At 32.4% G+C, this 18,835-nt stretch overlaps 1 protein-coding gene across 1 annotated transcript; it reads left to right on the top strand.

The window, feature by feature from the left end:
- The first annotated feature begins 10,130 nt into the window (after positions 1-10,130).
- LOC25495245 (paired amphipathic helix protein Sin3-like 2) lies at positions 10,131-14,685 on the top strand. Its single transcript, XM_013595441.3, has 11 exons — positions 10,131-10,259; positions 10,393-10,435; positions 11,141-11,326; positions 11,431-11,611; positions 11,694-11,792; positions 11,916-12,228; positions 13,041-13,177; positions 13,741-13,816; positions 13,903-13,932; positions 14,075-14,276; positions 14,377-14,685. The coding sequence occupies exons 2-11, from the start codon at positions 10,395-10,397 to the stop codon at positions 14,534-14,536; spliced, it is 1,425 nt and encodes a 474-aa protein (XP_013450895.2). The 5' UTR covers positions 10,131-10,259; positions 10,393-10,394; the 3' UTR covers positions 14,537-14,685.
- The last annotated feature ends 4,150 nt before the right edge of the window (positions 14,686-18,835 follow it).

Raw genomic sequence — 18,835 nt, 5'->3', positions numbered from 1 at the left:
ACTTGCCGGCATTGAAAACCTTGCATCTTTCTTTTCTCACTTTCTTTACAAGTGAAAATGGTTGTGCTGAGCCCTTTTCAACATGTAAGATGCTGAGTACTTTGGTCATTATTAAGTTTTGTTTAGAGGAAGATGCACAATCCCTCTGCATATTTAATTCTAACATTTCTAGTTTGAAAGTAGCTAGTGACTGCACGATTATGGGAGATCACTCTTACGAAGTTGTTTTATGTACTCCAAAACTTACTTCTCTCACTATCATGGGTTGTTATAGTTTCCTAACCCCTTCTACATGCGATTTAAATTTTCTTGAAGAAGGAAATATTCACTACAGATTTTGTAATAAACCGTTAGAAGAATTAGTCATGATTGGTTGGTTACATTTGCTTGCTAATGTCAAGAAAATGACTCTCAAGTTTCGAGTGTTTTTGCAAGATACATAAGGTAAGTTATTTTAGTATCTTTATTTATTGGCAATATTTTCTATTTTAACTTGCTAGAAAGGAGGTTGGTATGAATCATTGTAATGAAGATAAAGATGAAATGCTTGTTATGTTGCATTTTTGGAAATTATGAAATTATTTTGGTATTTTAGTTGTTTCCAAGAATTGCACATAATTGCTCACTTTTAAGTGTCTAGCACTTCCTTGGTAGCAAGTAAAATTAACAACATTGTTTAGGAAATATAAATATATTCTTTTGCACAAAGGAAACAATCTTGTATGTGACAATATTCATTTGAATGTATCCAATTATGCAGGCTCTAAACAGATTTCCTTGCTTTGTTAGACTGAAGTCATTAGAAGTGGAATTGGAATCTGATTCAATGATATTTGATGAGATAATAAGAGGAAAGGTAAGAGAAATGGTAACTAATCTGCTTCAAAAGTCTCTTCATGCCAGAGTTGATATCATTATGAAGGCAGGCTTAACTTTCAGGTATTGAATTTTACTAAATATATATATTTTGTTTGTGTTTTGTTTCATTTATTCTCTCTCTCTCACTCCTACCAAGTCTATGGTAAACCAGTTACCTATATTATTTGATTTACTTTAGTAGGTGGATGGTGAAGGGTTTTCCAATGTCCCATTTTGGTTTAATAAATCTTACAAAATTTTCAATGTATTTTTTGCTTGATTGAAGTTGAAATTGAAAAGTAGTTTACGTTACTTATTCTATTCACAGGAAATTAGAAGACTAAAAGGTGTAAGCAAGTGTTGGTGGCAATAATGTCAAAGGCTTCAACCAGCTTTTTTATAACAATTATTTTCTTTCATTAGAAGCTTTTTTTACTTGATTAGCTATGGGATGTAGAACAACTTGTAGTAGAATATTTCCTAATATCTTAATGTAAAACTTCCAATTTGAAAATAACATTTCCTTCATTGTGTTGCTGCCAACTAGACTTCACCACATCACCCAAACTTGGTTCGATCCTCCAAGCATTTTCAAACCTGAAATTTTTTCGAGTTTTATTAGAACGAACCGTAGGAACTCGAGTAAGAAGAATGGGATAATGATCAGATGTCGGTGCAACTAAGTTATCCAACGACACATTGGGGAAGAGGTTAAACCATGCTTCATTTGCTAACACTCGGTCAAGTCTCTCCTCCACCGCTCTATCTGTACCCAAACTCTTGAACCAAGTGTAAGGATACCCATCAAGGTTAATATCAATCAAACCTGCATCATGAATAGCTCTTCTTTAGCCATTTATCAACCAGGATGGACGGACTGTTCTCCCCTTCTTTTCATGTGCATGAAGGATATCGTTAAAATCTCCAAAAATGCACCATGGCAGAGAAGTACTATTTGCTAATTGACGAATGAAATTCCAAGAATCTCTTCTCCTCCTCCCATCGGGGAAGCCATAATAACCCGTTAACTGCCATTTACCACGTGAACCTTCGTCCACCTCAACATTAATGTGGTTCTGAGAGTAATTTAAAAGTTTGCAATTAAAAGTATTACGCCAAAATAAAGCTAACCCGCCACCACGACCTTGTCTATCAACAGCAAAACAATTTTCAAAGCCAGGAATATGATGGAATTCCTCGACTTTATTACTGAAGACTAGTGTCTCACTTAGAAAGAGGGCATCTGGCTTGTAATATCGAACTAGGAACTTTAAATTAGGGACTGCGCTCAGGCTCCCTAGACCTCGACAGTTCTAGCTAATAACACTCATTTTTAGAAATGCACACCCTGACAAGAAGCAAGATCATATTGAAACAATAGCATATGGAGGGTGTTTGACGCTTCAAAGTAACACAAGATCCTAATATATATATATATATATATATATATATATATATATATATATATATATATGAATAAGAGTGAAACGTGTGGTTAGAAATAACATATGCAAGTCTCGGTTCAAAACTAGAGGAGGACAAATAACATCAGGCTTATATAATCAATATCTATAACCATGATTGATTAACTTGAAATTGAGACACGTTTTGTATTTACTAGGGAATTGACGGACTATGGAATTACATTTAAGAATAATCCACTTCAATTGAAACTTGATCCCATTACATAGAATACACACATACATACCTGAGATACCAAACGTACAGATTAGGGGAAACCTAACCGTAACGATGAACCAACACACTCACAAGGGAAGTAGCGTCAAAAAATTGTTGATATGTTAGTATAGTACATGTCCACTATAAAAAAATTATAAAATTAAATAATATGTATTTTTAGAGTTTTTCCACAGGTTATGATCCTAACTGACTTAATATATTAGTTTGTGTAGTTGAAATTTTTTAAAATGTGTATATTTGGTTGGATATAATGAAAATTGATTTGTAGTTTGTTGATATATTGATGCTACATAATAAGATATTATAAATTAATTTAAAATTTAAATGAACACAGACTGTAATATCGATACATGCGGGCTTAAGAAGGAAAAAAAAAAACTTCCCGCCTCAAAAAAATAAAAGCTTATTAAAAAGAATTTGACAGATACTACCACACCCTAAATAATCCAAGTTACACCCCAAAAATACTAATATACCCTTTAATTAAAATAAAAATTTCAATCCAATTTAAAACCCACAAAACACGATTTACATATTCTAGGTTTCCATATCCCCACAAAACTGAGTTTACATACACTACGTAAATTAAGTTTACATACACCATGTAAACTGAGTTTACATAAGTTAAGTTTACGTAGTTTATGTAAACTGAGTTTACTTAGTTCATGTAAACTGAGTTTACGTGTATGTTATTCCTTTTTAGAATATGTACGTAAACTAAATTCACGTGCGTCAGACCTATGTAAACTTAAATTACGTAACCCTTCTACGTAAACATAAATCAAACAAATCGACATCGACAGACAAACGTTAAATTAACAACAACTATAAACATCCATGGTAAAATTAACAACATCAAATAAATCATAGAGCAAACGATAAATAGAAACTCGAAGAAATTTATGAAATTCATTTACTTGTATGAATCGAGTACATATCAATGGAAGAGATGTTGATTCAATTAGCGATTTTATTAGGTATTGATTGCATATCCATGGTGGTTTGTGGGTGAAAAGGGGTGAGGGTTCAAAATGATAATGAAAGAAGATTTTTAGAAATTGACATGAAGAGGGCAATTTTGGTATTATTATAAAATTTTAAATAAATTTTGGTGTAACTAGAATTATATGGGGCGAGACTAGAAAGAGTCAAAGAATTTTGCTCTTTACCCAAACGATTTTGCTCGTTCCCAAAGTAAATGTTCATATTGCTCCTACGTGAGTTAACTCACGTTAGTATTAAATTTACGTAAGTTAACTCACGCTGATAAATCACTTTGAATCCCAATGTGAGTTAATTCACGCTAGTTTTCTTTCAATATCCATAACCATGATTGATTAACTTGAAATTGAGACACGTTTTGTATTTACCAGGGAATTGACGGACTATGGAATTACATCTAAGAATAATCCACTTCAATTTGTTTAATTTTGTAAGAAACGAGTTTGGATTGATTAAGTATGTTAGAGGCATAATTTGTTTGTTCAATTTTTTTAACATGTTATTGTATTGTACTAGGCGTGTGTAATACCCTCGATGAAAATAGGTTGAAGAAGAATGTAACATTTATGTGATAATAATACAAGCAAATTAGTCCTTGAATTATTGTGAAAACATTAAATCGATCCGTACATTATATGCAAAACTATCAAATAAATCCTTGAATTATATATTTAATAATCAAATTGATCCTTGATGCATACATGTTCATAACAAAGTAAAAAAATAAAAGCGACACAATTAGAGTGCATATCTTCAACCTGTTTCATAATTTAGCCATTGTATTACAAGTCCTTGCGTACACAAAATAATGTTTTCTAACCACCCTTGATAAAGTCATAATAGTGGACCTAAACTTAAGGTAACCACCGCAAAAACAAGTGCGGAAATAATGCATATCCAAAAACAACCCAACTATGGACATTAGTAAGTCAAAAGTTATAAAAGGAAGTTCTTTAATATTACGTAGCTAAAAGCAACCCAACAATAAGGTATAAATAAGCCATAAGCAAAAATTTCCTAAGCTAACGACTTGAATTAGCTTTGACGGTGATCTCGTCGTTCCTCTTTGGAAGTTTGCTTCCTGCCTCACCAACAAATTAATGGGTTTCTAAGCATGATGCATGTTTCAAATTTACTTCCTTCAAATGCACTTTGTGCAAAATCTATTAGTTAGATTGTTATAATAATTCATGGATGAAACTTCAATTCAAACATGTAAAAGATAATCAATAACAATTTTTTTCGTTTTTAACAAAAATATCAGTGATTAATTTGACTGTTAAAATAATTAATTTAAGGATTAATTTGATATCAGGGACCATCTTGTTTTTAATGAATAATTCAGAGATCAATTCAACAGTGTAATAATTTATTACGACTTCATTTTTTTTTAAAAGTCCAATGTGTTTTTGTAAATCTTCGATCAATTTTATCCTTAAATACATGGGATCTGAGTTGCCAATACACGACAACGTTTAACATTAAACGTCATCACCGTTAACGATGAGACTTGACGGAAGGGCGGAATTGATCGACGTTTATAAAATTCAAACTTGTTTTAACTATTTCGAATAATTCGAGGACGAAATTAATCGATGCAGACAAATTAAAGGAAGAACATACATATTCATTAAAGATGAATGTTATGGACACTCTTTTTTCAACACCCTCTTATTGGATGAAACTAATGTTATATCCTACTACTTTAATGGAACCCATTTTCAAAGTGTAAATCCACTTTGATTTAAATTAACAAAGAAGTGAGTATTTAAAAAAGTATTGAAAAGAGAGTGTTGTTAACACTCCTCTATCTATATCCAAGCTTGAGTTACAAAATTTATCACCATTTCTTATTTTATTGGTAACATTAACATACAACGCTTCATGTCTAATGCTAATATTTCTTCCTTTCATGTCTAATGCTAATATTTCTTCATTGCAAAACGGTGAAAAAAATGTATCGTTGTTGAATGAATTTTTTTTTTTTAAACCTTGACTTTTCAATTTCATCATATCAAGTTGAAAACACGTAAAATAGAGTATCCAATCGAGTAAATTTTTCTCTAAAAAAAAACAAAAGAGTAATTTTTTTTTATGTAGTGGCGTTTTGGCAGCAATCAAATTGTTGTATCTTCCTTTCAGCAAATAAGTTGTTAATCAAAATAAGGGATCGAAGGCACCGTTGTCTTTGACAATAATCTTATATTTACTCCCAATATTTTCTTCAACTTGAAAAAACGAGTGCAAATCAAGCTTGGATACGAAAGAAAATGTTATTCTTTTGAATAACGCCCTACTTACACACATGATCCAACATATTTTAGCAAATTTATGAGTACAACAACTTTTATGGCAGGTATGAGTACACATTTCAATCGTGCTTCTTACTTAAAAATTTGAGTCTTTTATTAAAGGGAAATGTTAATTTGTGCTATTAAGACATAAGTTAATGAATCAAATATAAAAATACTTTATTAGAATGTGTGTATTATATTTAATCTTTAACTTCTTAGTGATGTGAATGCACAACTTTTAGAGAACATTTATTTTTTTGGGTTTCTTAACATGTGTGCTCTAAGGGCACAAGTTAAACTACCCTTTATTAAATATACTTTGACGTTAGGGCTCAAAATGAGTAGAGCTGAATCAAACTTTCTTCAGCTCAGCTCGACTCGATAAAATTTAGTTCGGCTTTAAACTCGACTCGAGTTTGTTACAAACTATTTTTTTTTAGCTTAAATTCAACTCAATTCAATCTCATGAATAACTCGGTTCAGTTCGATAGATTCACTTAAATAATCAAATAAACCAAAAGTAAAAAACTATATTAGCAAGGTGTTTAATTAACCTAAGAAGCCTCCCTAAAAATGATTAGTATATATATTATATGCCTATGAAAAATGATTTTCTTTAAGATTTGGGTTGACCGTGGCCCACCCTAACCCACGAGTAGCTCCGCTGCTGCCCTTAGAATCAATTATTACAATCTAACTCGATATGAATTCTCATGTTTTTAAACTATTCTTATCAATCATTGTCATAAAAAAAAAAAAAAAAAACTATTCTTATTATTAATATTAATAATAATCGTATTAACTTTGATAAAAAAAATAGTAGTCATGTTACGTATTTTAAAATACTATAATCAAAGTTATTATTTTATTATATTTAAGAAAAGATTAAAAATATATTCTCATTAAACCTGTGCGACAATCTCCTAGTAATTAAGTTGAAAAAGAAAAAAAAATCTCCTACCAATTGATTCTATTCTATTCGAAGGGTGAATTTGTAGTTTTTCACTTCTATATTTGATTTTAACATTAAATTTATTGTTAAACCCAAATTTACAAAAATACATTCCAACATAAATCGATATGCATTAAATTCACTTTACTTAGAATTAATTTCACATGATCAATTTACTTACGATTAATTTTAGTCACAATAGAATCGAACATAAGTTTTCCAAAAAAAAAAAAGAATCGAACATAAGTTATCTCGTAAATGTAATTAAGTTGGTAGCTATCAGTGATAAATTGTGTAGGGGTCAGAGTTCGAATTTCGAATTCTCCACTTCTTCACATATAATGTGTGTGAATTTAGCAATCAAACAGACTACTTGATAAAAAAATAAAAAAAATAAAAAAAACATAAGCTTTAGTTTTTTTCTATCGAAAATAACACGAGACTAAGATATAATCACAACATAAACTTTTTTTCTTTCAAGTACCTAGTGATTTTTTTAAAGGTTCAACTAGTCTAGTAGTAGGAATTTAACTTTTAAGTTGATTTTTTTTTTATCGTAGCTGGAGTTTGAACCACGTACCTTACATATTTATGTATTGTCATTAATAAATGAACTAAGTTTATAATAACAACTTTTAAATTGAATAATTGTAATGTTAAAGGTTTGAATTTGATTCGTATATATTATAATATATTGTCTCTGTCAATTAAATAGTAATTTTTTTCATTATAATTTCTAAAGATATAATTTTTAAAATAGGTGTATATGGTGTAAACATTTGTGTTTAGAGTGTAGAATGATTTTGTCATTTCTCTTTATTCTTGACAAAAGAAATTGACTAAAAATTATGAGGATTGCTATTTCCCACGAAAGGCAATTCCACGAATAGCACGATGGTGTGCAAATTTACTAACACAATTTTGTTTTTAATATTAAAATGAAATACACGAAAAGCGGATTTGGTGGAAAACATGGGTGGGTAGTGCTATTCGCAGGTTTCGTGTTTTGCCATTCGTAGTAAAAAGTATTTCCCAAAAATTATACATGTTGCGAACTGGTTCCGACAAGTTTAAACGGCTCTTCAAACTTCTAGTTGTACTTCCTCCGTCCTATATTAAGTGACATAGTTAACTTTGTCACACGTATCAATGCACATTTTTGATCTTACATAACTTTACTAAACTATTAAAAAAAAATTATAAAAAATTTATTTTTTAAAAATATTCATTGAGACAAATTCAACAAAATTTTATATAATATTATTTATCTTTTTATATTAGTAAGAAAATACAGTCAAAATATGTTATAATAATGCATATTTTCAACTAGGTCTAGGACGGAAGAAGTACTAATAATTATTTTGATAAAATGAGAGATTAGAAATACACAATTCTTCATGGTATTTTGATCGCTAATGAGGTGGTTGATGAGGCAAGGAAATCTAAGAAAGATCTTTTGTTGTTCAAAGTGGATTTTGAAAAAGTGTATGATTATGTTGATTGGGGGTACCTTGATGAGGTTATGGGGAGTATGTCGTTCCTGATGGTGTGGCGAAAGTGGATTAAAGAATGTGTTGGTACTGCTATTGCCTCAGTTCTTGTGAATGGTAGTCCTACTGATGAGTTTTATCTTGAACGGGGATTACGTCAGGGTGACCCATTATCTCCTTTTTTTTTTTTATTGGCAGCAGAAGGTTTGAATGTGTTGATGCAAGCGTTGGTAGACGCAGGTTTGTTTACGGGGTATAGAGTGGGGCGCGCGACTCCAGTGGTTGTGTCTCATTTACAGTTTGCTGATGATACGCTTCTTATTGGGAATAAAAGTTGGGCTAATGTGCGGGCGCTGAGGGCTGGTCTTGTTTTGTTTGAAGCTATATCGGGTTTGAAAGTAAACTTTCATAAGAGTTCTCTGGTAGGGGTTAATATTAATGATTCGTGGTTGTCAGAAGCGGCTTCTGTGTTGGGTTGCAAAGTAGGTAAAATCTTGTTTCTCTATTTGGGGCTCTCGATTAGGGGTGATCCGCGTCGACTTTGTTTTGGGAACCTGTTGTGAATCGTATTAAATCTAGATTGTCTGGTTGACAAAGTCGGTTCCTTTCTTTCGGTGGTCGTTTGATTCTACTAAAGTTCGTCCTGACTGCTCTACCTGTCTATGCACTTTCCTTTTTCAAAGCTCCGTCGGGTATAATCTCTTCCATTGAATCTTTGTTTAATAAATTTTTTTGGGGAGGGGGTGAGGAAAAAGAAAAATATCTTGGGTTAGGTGGGATACTTTGAGTATGAGGAAGGAGTATGGAGGGTTGAGGGTTACGAGGTTGAGAGAGTTTAACATTGCTTTGTTGGGTAAATGGTGTTGGCAGTTGTTATTGGAGAGGGAAGCTTTGTGGAGAAAGGTGTTAGTGGCTAGGTATGGTGTGGCGGATGGAGGTTTGGAGGATGGGGGCCGGAGTTGTTCTTCGTGGTGGAGGGAGATAATGAGGGTTAGAGATGGGATAGGTGAGGGTGGAGAGGGATGGTTTGGGACTTGTGTTAGGAGGAGGGTGGGAGATGGTGCAGAAATGTTCCACTATGTGCCCGATTTAGGCGCCTTTTTGACTTGAATGTTCACAAATCAATCTTAGTTAGGAATATGTTCTTGTTGGGGGTGGACGTGGGTGGGGAAGCGTTGCGGTGGCGTAGGCGGTTGTGGGCTTGGGAGTAGAAGTTGGTAAAGGAGTGTAGGGCTTTATTACTAACAGTTTCTTTGCAGGAATCAGTGACAGACAGATGGCTTTGATTACCTAATCATGATGGTGGGTATTCTGTACGTGGAGTCTATGATATGCTGACATCACAAGAGCAGCCCCAGTTACACCATAATATGGAGTTAATTTGGCATAAACAGGTTCCTCTCAAAGTATCTATCCTTGCTTGGCGACTTTTGAAAGATCGGTTACCTACAAAAAATAATTTGGCAAACCGTGGCATTTTACCTTTGGAGGCGCAGTTGTGTGTTTCTGGATGTGGGAACGTTGAAGATGTTAATCATTTGTTTTTGTCTTGTGTAACTTTTAGTGCATTATGACCAATGGTGCGGGCATGGCTAGGAGTGATAGGGGTCGATTCTCAATCAACTTTTTGCTTTTAAACTACGAAGCTGTCCGGATTATGTAATCCAAAAACTATTGGGAATTTCCTGATTTTGTTTTCCAAAAGGCTATTTTGTATTTTTCTGCAGGTCGTGTGAGAAGGGCATAGGGTGGGAAAAATAATAGTCATAAATTACTTGGCCTAATATCATATTTAAGCCAACTTATAATTAGTAAATAAAGGCCATATTTTATTTAGCCTTAAAAAAAACATGGATTTAAATTGGTTGATTTTTTGACCCGACCCATACAACATAGCAATAACCCCTCCCTCTCTCAAGTTGTCTTCTCAGCTCAATACAATTTTCCTGTGAAATTCATAAAGTACAATTCTTTTCCTTTTTAACTTTCAATTCAATATTATTGATCAACTGAATTGTTCATTTTTTTTTATTGAATTAAATTAATCAATTAAATTTTAATTTTTGGATGTGATTATGTGATTTTGATTATGCAGGGATGAAATTCAAACGGTGCATGGGTTCACCAAGTGCTGATTCGTAAGTTTTCTTTGTTACTGTCATTATTTTAATTTGAAATTTTGATTTTTTTTTACCTATTTTGTGTTTCACACTTTTTGGATTTGCCCTAATTTTGTGTTTCACTGTTGAATTTGAATTCATATATACCTTTTCACTTGTAATGTTCAATTGTTGTTGAATTTCATTAGGGTTATATTTGATTTGAGTTTAAATTGCTTGTGTAGTTTTTTTTTTTTTTTTTTAAACTCGATATCCTGCTCTTGATCAGACTAATCCGAGGGGACCATCCCAGGGGATCAACCGGGAGGGTTTATTTTTTTCTTTCTATTTGAAAATTCGGTATCCGGCTCTAGATCGGACTAATCCGAGGGGCCAAATCATATTGATTTGCATTATTTTTGTGTATGAAACTTACTAGCCAAGTAATACGAGTAATGTTGAAATTAACATAATTTGGATTAAAGAACTATGTGTTTGCATGTATCTGTGGACTAGTATTTTTGAACCTGCAATATTATGAACTCTTGTTAGTTTGTTGATATTTTGGATATCTGAAATTTTCGTCGGGCTTTGAAGAACTATGTCTTTGCATGTATTTGTGGACTAAGATTTTTGAACCCTGGAATAATTATGAGTTTTGATTTTGATATTGGAGAAATAGATGTCTTGTTTGTTGTTGATATTTCAGATATCTGAAATTGTCATTGCATTTTGTCTATGAAGCTCTGAAAATGGAGGTGGCAGTGTTGGAGGTGGAGTTGTTAATGGCGGTGGAGGTGCAAGTACTCCCAGGAAGCTGACAACCATTGATGCTTTATCTTATTTGAAGGAAGTGAAAAACACGTTTCCGGATCAAAAAGAAAAATATGACATGTTCCTTCAGGTCATGAAAGATTTCAAGGCTCAAAAGTAAGTTCTTAACCTTATTTTTACGTTTGATAATGATTTTGAAATGTGGAACATTGTGCTTACAATCAAGGGATCTCGATATTTTTTGTGGTGATTGTTTCCAGGACTGACACTCATGGTGTCATAGCTGCTGTCAAGGAACTATTCAAAGGTCACAACAATTTGATTTATGGATTCAACGCTTACCTACCAAAAGGACATGAGATAAGACTTGATGAGGATGAAGCTCCTCAAAAGAAAAAGGTTGAATTTGAAGATGCTATTAGTTTCGTGGGCAAAATAAAGGTAATGTGCTTTTTTCAGTTACTAAGTGAGTTTACTGATATAGTTAATTTCTAGCTGTAATTGGTAGATTTGTTTTCTACAGAACCGATTCCAAAATGAAGAGCATGTTTACAAATCATTCTTGGACATTTTGAATATGTATCGCGAAGAACACAAGACTATCACTGAGGTTTACAGTGAGGTAATATGGTTGTCCTATATACTTTCATCACTTTGTTGTCATTTTTCAAATATTCTTATAAAAAACGTTTTGGTTGAAATGTTTACTCTTTTTATTTTAACTTCTTTTCATAAAAATCTCTAGGTTGCTACCCTTTTTAAGGACCATAATGATTTGCTCGAGGAGTTCACTAGATTCTTACCAGATAATTCGCTAGAACCTTCCACTCAACATGCTCCATTTGGTCATCGTGATCTGAGTGTTGAACATCCTGATGTGGATGACGAGGAACCAATGAACATGCACAAGGAGCAAAGGAAACGTGAGATCAGGGATATAAGGAAACATGATTTGAACTCACTACGCTCTCCTAACAAAAAGAAATCTGTTAAGAAGGCTGAAGCTAATGGATTGTCTTCTGACTTAGCTTCTCATGACGATAAAGATGCGTTAAAGAGTAAGCTATCATATTATGCTTTGAATGAATATTATACTTGAACATGTGATCTATATTTCTTACATTTTAGGTTCTTACTGTTATTTTAGTTTGCGTGTAAACCATCACGTTTTCAATATGCTGTAGATTTTTATCTAGTTCTATGTCATAAAGTAGTATGATTATCGGCCCTTGTGCCAACACGTAAAAAATTAAGAAGAGGAATTGAAACTATAATTACTTTTCTATATTCTCAAACACTCAAATTGTAGATACAGAGAGATTGAATCTGAATTTTATTCTCTAGAACTCAATAGTGATTTGTGATTATAAAGCGGGTATTTATAGTGAATGTATCTTAACTGATTTGAACTCAATCGTTAATACACAATACTTGTATCACAAATAACTTTTGACTTACAGAATGTGGAATACAGATTCATTCTTTGTTTTCAGTTTCTATCACAGTTGAAGAAGCTCGTTTAACAGGAGAACTATAGGGGAGGATTAGCGTATGTAGTCAACTGTCATAAAACTATCGAATTTGACTAAACTATTTCTATTGCCGTTATAACATTTTTCCTTTTTGGAGTTATTAGATGCATAAAATTTACTATTAGGACCACTATTGAATGTTGATTTTATATTTGAAGTTAAAAACGTATGCATGATTAAATGTAGCCATTTCGAGTTCTTGAAGTTTCTTTATTAGTATTTCTCTGTCCTGTTGGCATCTTTCTTGATTTTTAGCTTTCTGCTTTTATTTGAGATAATATTGACCTAGAATAATTTTCTAAATTTTGTTATTTATTTAATTTCCGTATTCATGTCAGTCATGTATAGTCAAGCATTAAGTTTATGTGCGAAAGTTAAGGAGAGATTGAGCAGCGCTGAGGACTACCAAACATTCTTGAAGTGCCTTCATAATTTTAGCAATGGAATAATAAAAAAGAATGAGTTACAAAATATGGTATGTGCTTCCTTTTCGTGTATCCTTGCTGACTTTGGATCGTCAATGTTATGAAAATTAGTTGGTACTAGACAACTTGAAAAGAAAAATTAAAGAAAGATTCACAATGTTTCTACTTGATATTTTGACCTATGGTATATGCTACTTTGGACAAATTATTTAATATGTATTTACGTAGCATTAACCGGAAAGAATAAGATTGGAGCTTGCATATAGTGTACAAAAGTTTTCAGGGTCACAAAAAACTGTTAAACTTGGAACTTCTGATCTAGTCTCACATTTTTTGCTGCATTATCCAAAGATTCGCAGATTGTTATTTGAAATTTGCATCTTTGATGTAATTATACATATTTAGTTTATGCTACAATAGATTTCATGTAGTTTCCTTTCTGGTTTTTATTACTACTCTCTTCCAAGTGAAACTTTAGTTTAAAATTATGCTGCGACTATGAAGGATTTTCAATAGTATTCCAACTTGGCGGTTTCACTATCTCGGAAGCATTACCTTGTGAGTTCTATTGCGGTCTAGTTTAATTCATATACTTTTGAAATATATATTTCAGGTGACTGATTTACTTGGAAAGCATTCTGATCTCATGAGCGAATTCAATGATTATTTGGAGCGTTGTGAAAATACTGGTAATTGTTTTGCAACTCTTTTGTTTATTCCTGTTATCGTATTTTCTCATATCTTGATGTTTCATTCTGCCTATTTGTTTTTGCAGACGGGTTCCTTGCTGGTGTCGCGAGTGAAAGTATGTTGACATACCATATATATCATTGCAATTTTTTACTTAGGAGTCGTTCAAATGATGATGTTGAATTAGCTGTGTAATTTACATTTTCTTTTTCATCCAAGTTTGGTTGATTTTATTGTTTCGAATATATTGATTTCAGAGCCACTCGATACTGACGGTCATTTATCGGAATCAACCAAGTTGGAGGACGACGAAGACAAAGAACACAAGCATGAGATGGAAGTATCTGAAGAGAGAGAAACATACAGGGAAAAATACATGGGAAAATCCATTCAAGAACTTGACCTTAGCGTCGGCAAACGTTGTTCTCTGGGCTACCAGCTTCTACCTACTGATGACAGGTAAAACTTGCGTTATCGGCTTCAATCAACTGTCCTACCTACTGATGAAATGTGTTGACATGCATTTAGGTTTGTGATAACATTGTTATTTCTGATGTAGGCTGGACATTTGTATACACATTGTGCGCGGTGACAAGTCTGATGTCAGAGGTTGCAGCGGTCGTAGCCAGCAATCACATTGGAGGCAGCGCGCATGGATTGGTCTTCTAATTATTATCAATTTATTTTTGTTTTATTTTAATTTTTTGAACAAGTATTAGAGAGTTTAGTTTATTTTAAGATATAAGGGATTTTAGTAAATTAATAACTTAAATGATATAATGATGTGGAAATTAAGTAGACATCTATAAACTTTGGTCGACATGTCGTTGTCCGGTCCACATCAACCTTGATTAGCTGTTGATTACAACTGTTTTAGTTTTTTTTTTTAATTTAATTTCTATTTAAAAATTATTAAATAGTTTAAGAATCTTGAGATTAATTTAACATTCTTATTGCATGGCCATCCTAAAAGAAATAGATAGATAATACTTAAGGTTGCACAATAAAGAAAAGATGGGAATGAGCTCTTATTTGAAGACTTTGTTACCAATCACTTCCTACATAAGCACTTTTTTCCATACTTAGGTCATGGCTAGCTTCAAAATATATATTGAAATCTAGTGAAATCTCTTAAGAAGTAGCTTCAATCCTCAAGGACTTATGACATAAGCACTTATATTACTATCTATTAGTATACTATTTTGATTGTGTGGATAAATAACTTAATTAAACGTTTATTATATATAAGTGTTTATGTATAAGTTATTTCTATAAATTTGTTTTAGAAGCTATTCTATTATGTGGAGAACTTGTCAAAAAATGTCTCAAACAATATTATGAATGTTTATGTCAGTAGGTAAGCTCAACTAACTTATCAGATGCTCATAAGTTGTTTTCAACTTAAGAATAAGTACCTAATTAAACTCTCTCAAATAGCTTATTGAATGAGCTCATATTTAAATTGTTTAACCCAAACACGTCCTTTTTGCCATAAGTAGGCCAGGTACATTATCAATTATGCTGCATACATCTCATTGTCAAAGCTACTTTTAAGAGCTAATAGAGATATATTTGGAGGAGCCACATGTCAATGTTACCTTTTTCTTGTTGATTTTGACATTTTTATTTTTTAAATAGGACTTGATTTTGACATGGAACTAAGAAAGAATATGAGATTTCTGTCATAAGAAGAAACTTATTAATGTGATTAGTTAGTTTTTCAGTTCTAATGGACTACATAGCTTCTTAATAACATGTCAATTTTTGTAGAAATCATGTCCCCGGAAAATATATGTATAAAAAAAATAGTCTTTTTTTTTTGTGGTCGGGGTTTGAACCTTTATTTTTTTTTTGACAAACGAACCTTTATTTTATTGATGATAGTTGAAATTACTACAACTCACGCAAACATTTTATCGAGATTGGGCCCCACAAAATGTTGTTCCTTCATCAACGAACGATTATTAACAGTTTTCTTGCAAAATCTTCTCCTTTTCATGTGACACACTAGCGGACGCAATCAAAAAAGTTGATGTTGGAGTTGCTCTAAGAGAGCTTGAATTTAGTTGATGTTAGAGCTTGAAATGTTGTTCAAATTTCAATGTTTAATGACCTACAATGTTTTGTATTTGAATATTTATTGTTAAGAAAACTTAAAGAAAACCAACGCACTGTTATTACACCTTGGCGGATTCCAACAATTTTCTTTGCGAAATTCTCTCTTTTTCATGTGACATGCTTGCAGACGCAACCAAAAAAGTTATAGTTGGAGTTGATCGAAGAGAGCTTGAATTTAGTGGAAAAGATTTGTCGTCGTTGACAACGTGATGAACTATTGTTCAAATTTCAATGTATAAAAATTTCAATATGTTATATTTGAATATTTACCGTTAAAAAAAACTTATAGGAAACCAATAAAGGAAAATCCTACCCTAAAATGGTCTACTACTGTCCCAATCCAAAACAGCATAGGCTAAATCTTGTCTTTTAGTTTTCTTTGAAGATAGATTGTCATGTACACAGCCAAGTCAATCTATCAAAAGCAAAGAAGTTGAGTTTCTCATTGGTAGAAATGTATCCCAAAATCATTCTCACGAGGAAACAATCTATGTTGGACAATCCTTAAATAAAGGGAAGACCAAGATGGAGATGATGTTTGTTGAATAAACATTTTAAAGCATGTGTAGATACGTTAATTTTAAGTTGATACGTTTTACTATGATGTTTTTTATGTGTTTGTATTGCGGAAATTATATAAGATATTTTTTTTTGGTGCACAAGAGGGTCTAAACCGGAAGGAAAAGAAAACTAAGTAACAATTAAACGAGGAGTATTCCTTTTACATTATTACTAATCAGCTTGTAGAGTTTGGTCGGACAAATATTAAATTCTTGCAATCCACTACTAGAAGCACAATCAAGAATGACTAATGCTTTTGCACACTTGTTAGCCCCTTCGTACGAGTGACAAACTCGCACATTTCAATACATCTTCAATATGTGATCTTATAACATTAATCTCTATTTAAATTTTATTCTATTTTTCATCCTCAACGTTTTTTCACGTTTGTAGGTTTGGTCTCTGCTATCAAATTGTTGATGACTGGACAGACCGAGATGCCATTTAGACGAGCCACGTGAATGCCACTTAGACTCATTTAATGGCGTGGCATGCCAAGTGTTAAAAATATCAATTAAATAAATTCACTTGAGTTGGTCTGGTGATGTTGACTTGAGATCTTGAAGTGTGTTTCTCTCCGGTGTCAATTTAAGTGTGCTAATTTAATTTCTTAAAAAACATCATTTAAATTAAATATCTAAAATTAAAAATTATCTTTTGGTGGTGGTCGGGGTTTGAACCCCGTACCTTGCATATATTATGATGCATTGTCCATACAATCTGAGTTAAGCTCACGAGAACAATTAAAAATTATCTAAATTAAATAAAAACATTATTCAATAAAAAAATAAAAATTCCTTTTAAAAAAACAAAAAAAAATAAAAAAGCAAAATTGAAATAAAATACTTTTAAATGGCTGCCCAGAAATTCATCATCATTTCCAAACACCTCTACTCATCACCTCCAACAATCATCAATCATCCTCATACTGTGCTGTGTTTTTGTGTCCCATTTATTTTCTTCTAGTATAGAGAATTTTTTGAAATAAGTCTCATGCAATCTTAGAAGTGTTTATGTTACCCAAAAATAATAATTTATCAAATTCTCACAAGTACTTAATAAAACCCTCCCTCAAAATAGCTTATTGAATAAGCTCATTTTCTACGAAGCACGGACACTTACGACATTAAATGTGTCCTGTTTTTTGACACATGTCAGTTTGTGACACAGATACGACAGCCGTGCATCACGCATTAAGAAAAAACTTTTTTTTTTTCTTTTTTTATACACTTTTACACTTTTTGGATATTTCTATAAGGCTTAAAGATGGACTATTGATTAATGATGCTGATATTTAAATTGTTTAACCCTAACTTGTTATTATTGTCATTGGATATTTCTATCGAGCTATGAAATACGGACACTCATTGGATTAGGTGTGCTCCGGTGTCAGACACATGTTGATGTCTAACACGGGAAAAACACATGATTTTATTGAACTATATGATTTTATCAAATTATTATCGATATCGACATATCATTATTGTGTCCGTATCTATATCCGTGTTTCTGTAACGATGCTCATATTTAAATTGTTTAACCCAAACTTGTTTTTATTGCCATGAATAGACCAGGCATCAATTATGCTACATGCATCTCATTGTCAAAGCTGCTTTTAAGAGCTTATAGATATATTTTAAGAATTGCATGTCAATGTTACCTTTTTCATGCTGATTTTGACATGGAACTAAGAATAAGAGCTTTCAGGGACAGGATTTAGGAAGATCTGGAGGTACAAATGGGCCACCATCCAAGCCCAAATAATTAAATAGGTTGGCCCATAATCTTGGCCCAACATCATGACCAATTCTACTAATTAATTTGATTAGTTAATTTTCAATTCTAATTACATAGTTTGCTGGTCTTCTCAAATTACAAAATTAGATAATCTTATCAAGGCCAGTCCCAAATTTGGGTAAAAGGAGAAGGTTGTGTTAGACATTGACAGTCAACGTAAAACTTTGTGGAATTTCTATGACATGGATCAAGTACGAAGTAGTGTGAATGTCAAGTTGTTGCCCAGAAGCAACACATTGTATAGCTCGAGTACAATGTCAAATGAGCAAGGGATGTTACATCACCGCCAGAATGCAGTGAGAAATAAGCCGACCCTACTTAGTGAGGATAAAACTTGGTTGTTGTTTGTTGGTCTTCTCAAAAAGTATAGAGCTTGTTGGTAACATGTCAATGTGTGTAGAAATCGTGTGCCTAGCAAATGTATGTACAAAAAAAATCAACATTGAGTGTAGAGTGATACAAAGTGTTCTTCAATATGGTTTGAGATTCTATAGTTAATACATCAGTACATATGTACTATATTATACAATTATTATTGTGTA

This window comes from Medicago truncatula, chromosome 6 (assembly GCF_003473485.1).
Source record: "Medicago truncatula cultivar Jemalong A17 chromosome 6, MtrunA17r5.0-ANR, whole genome shotgun sequence".
Taxonomy (NCBI): Eukaryota; Viridiplantae; Streptophyta; class Magnoliopsida; order Fabales; family Fabaceae; genus Medicago; species Medicago truncatula.
Note: the sequence above shows the minus strand (reverse complement) of the source record. Positions and strands in the feature narration are given on the sequence as shown.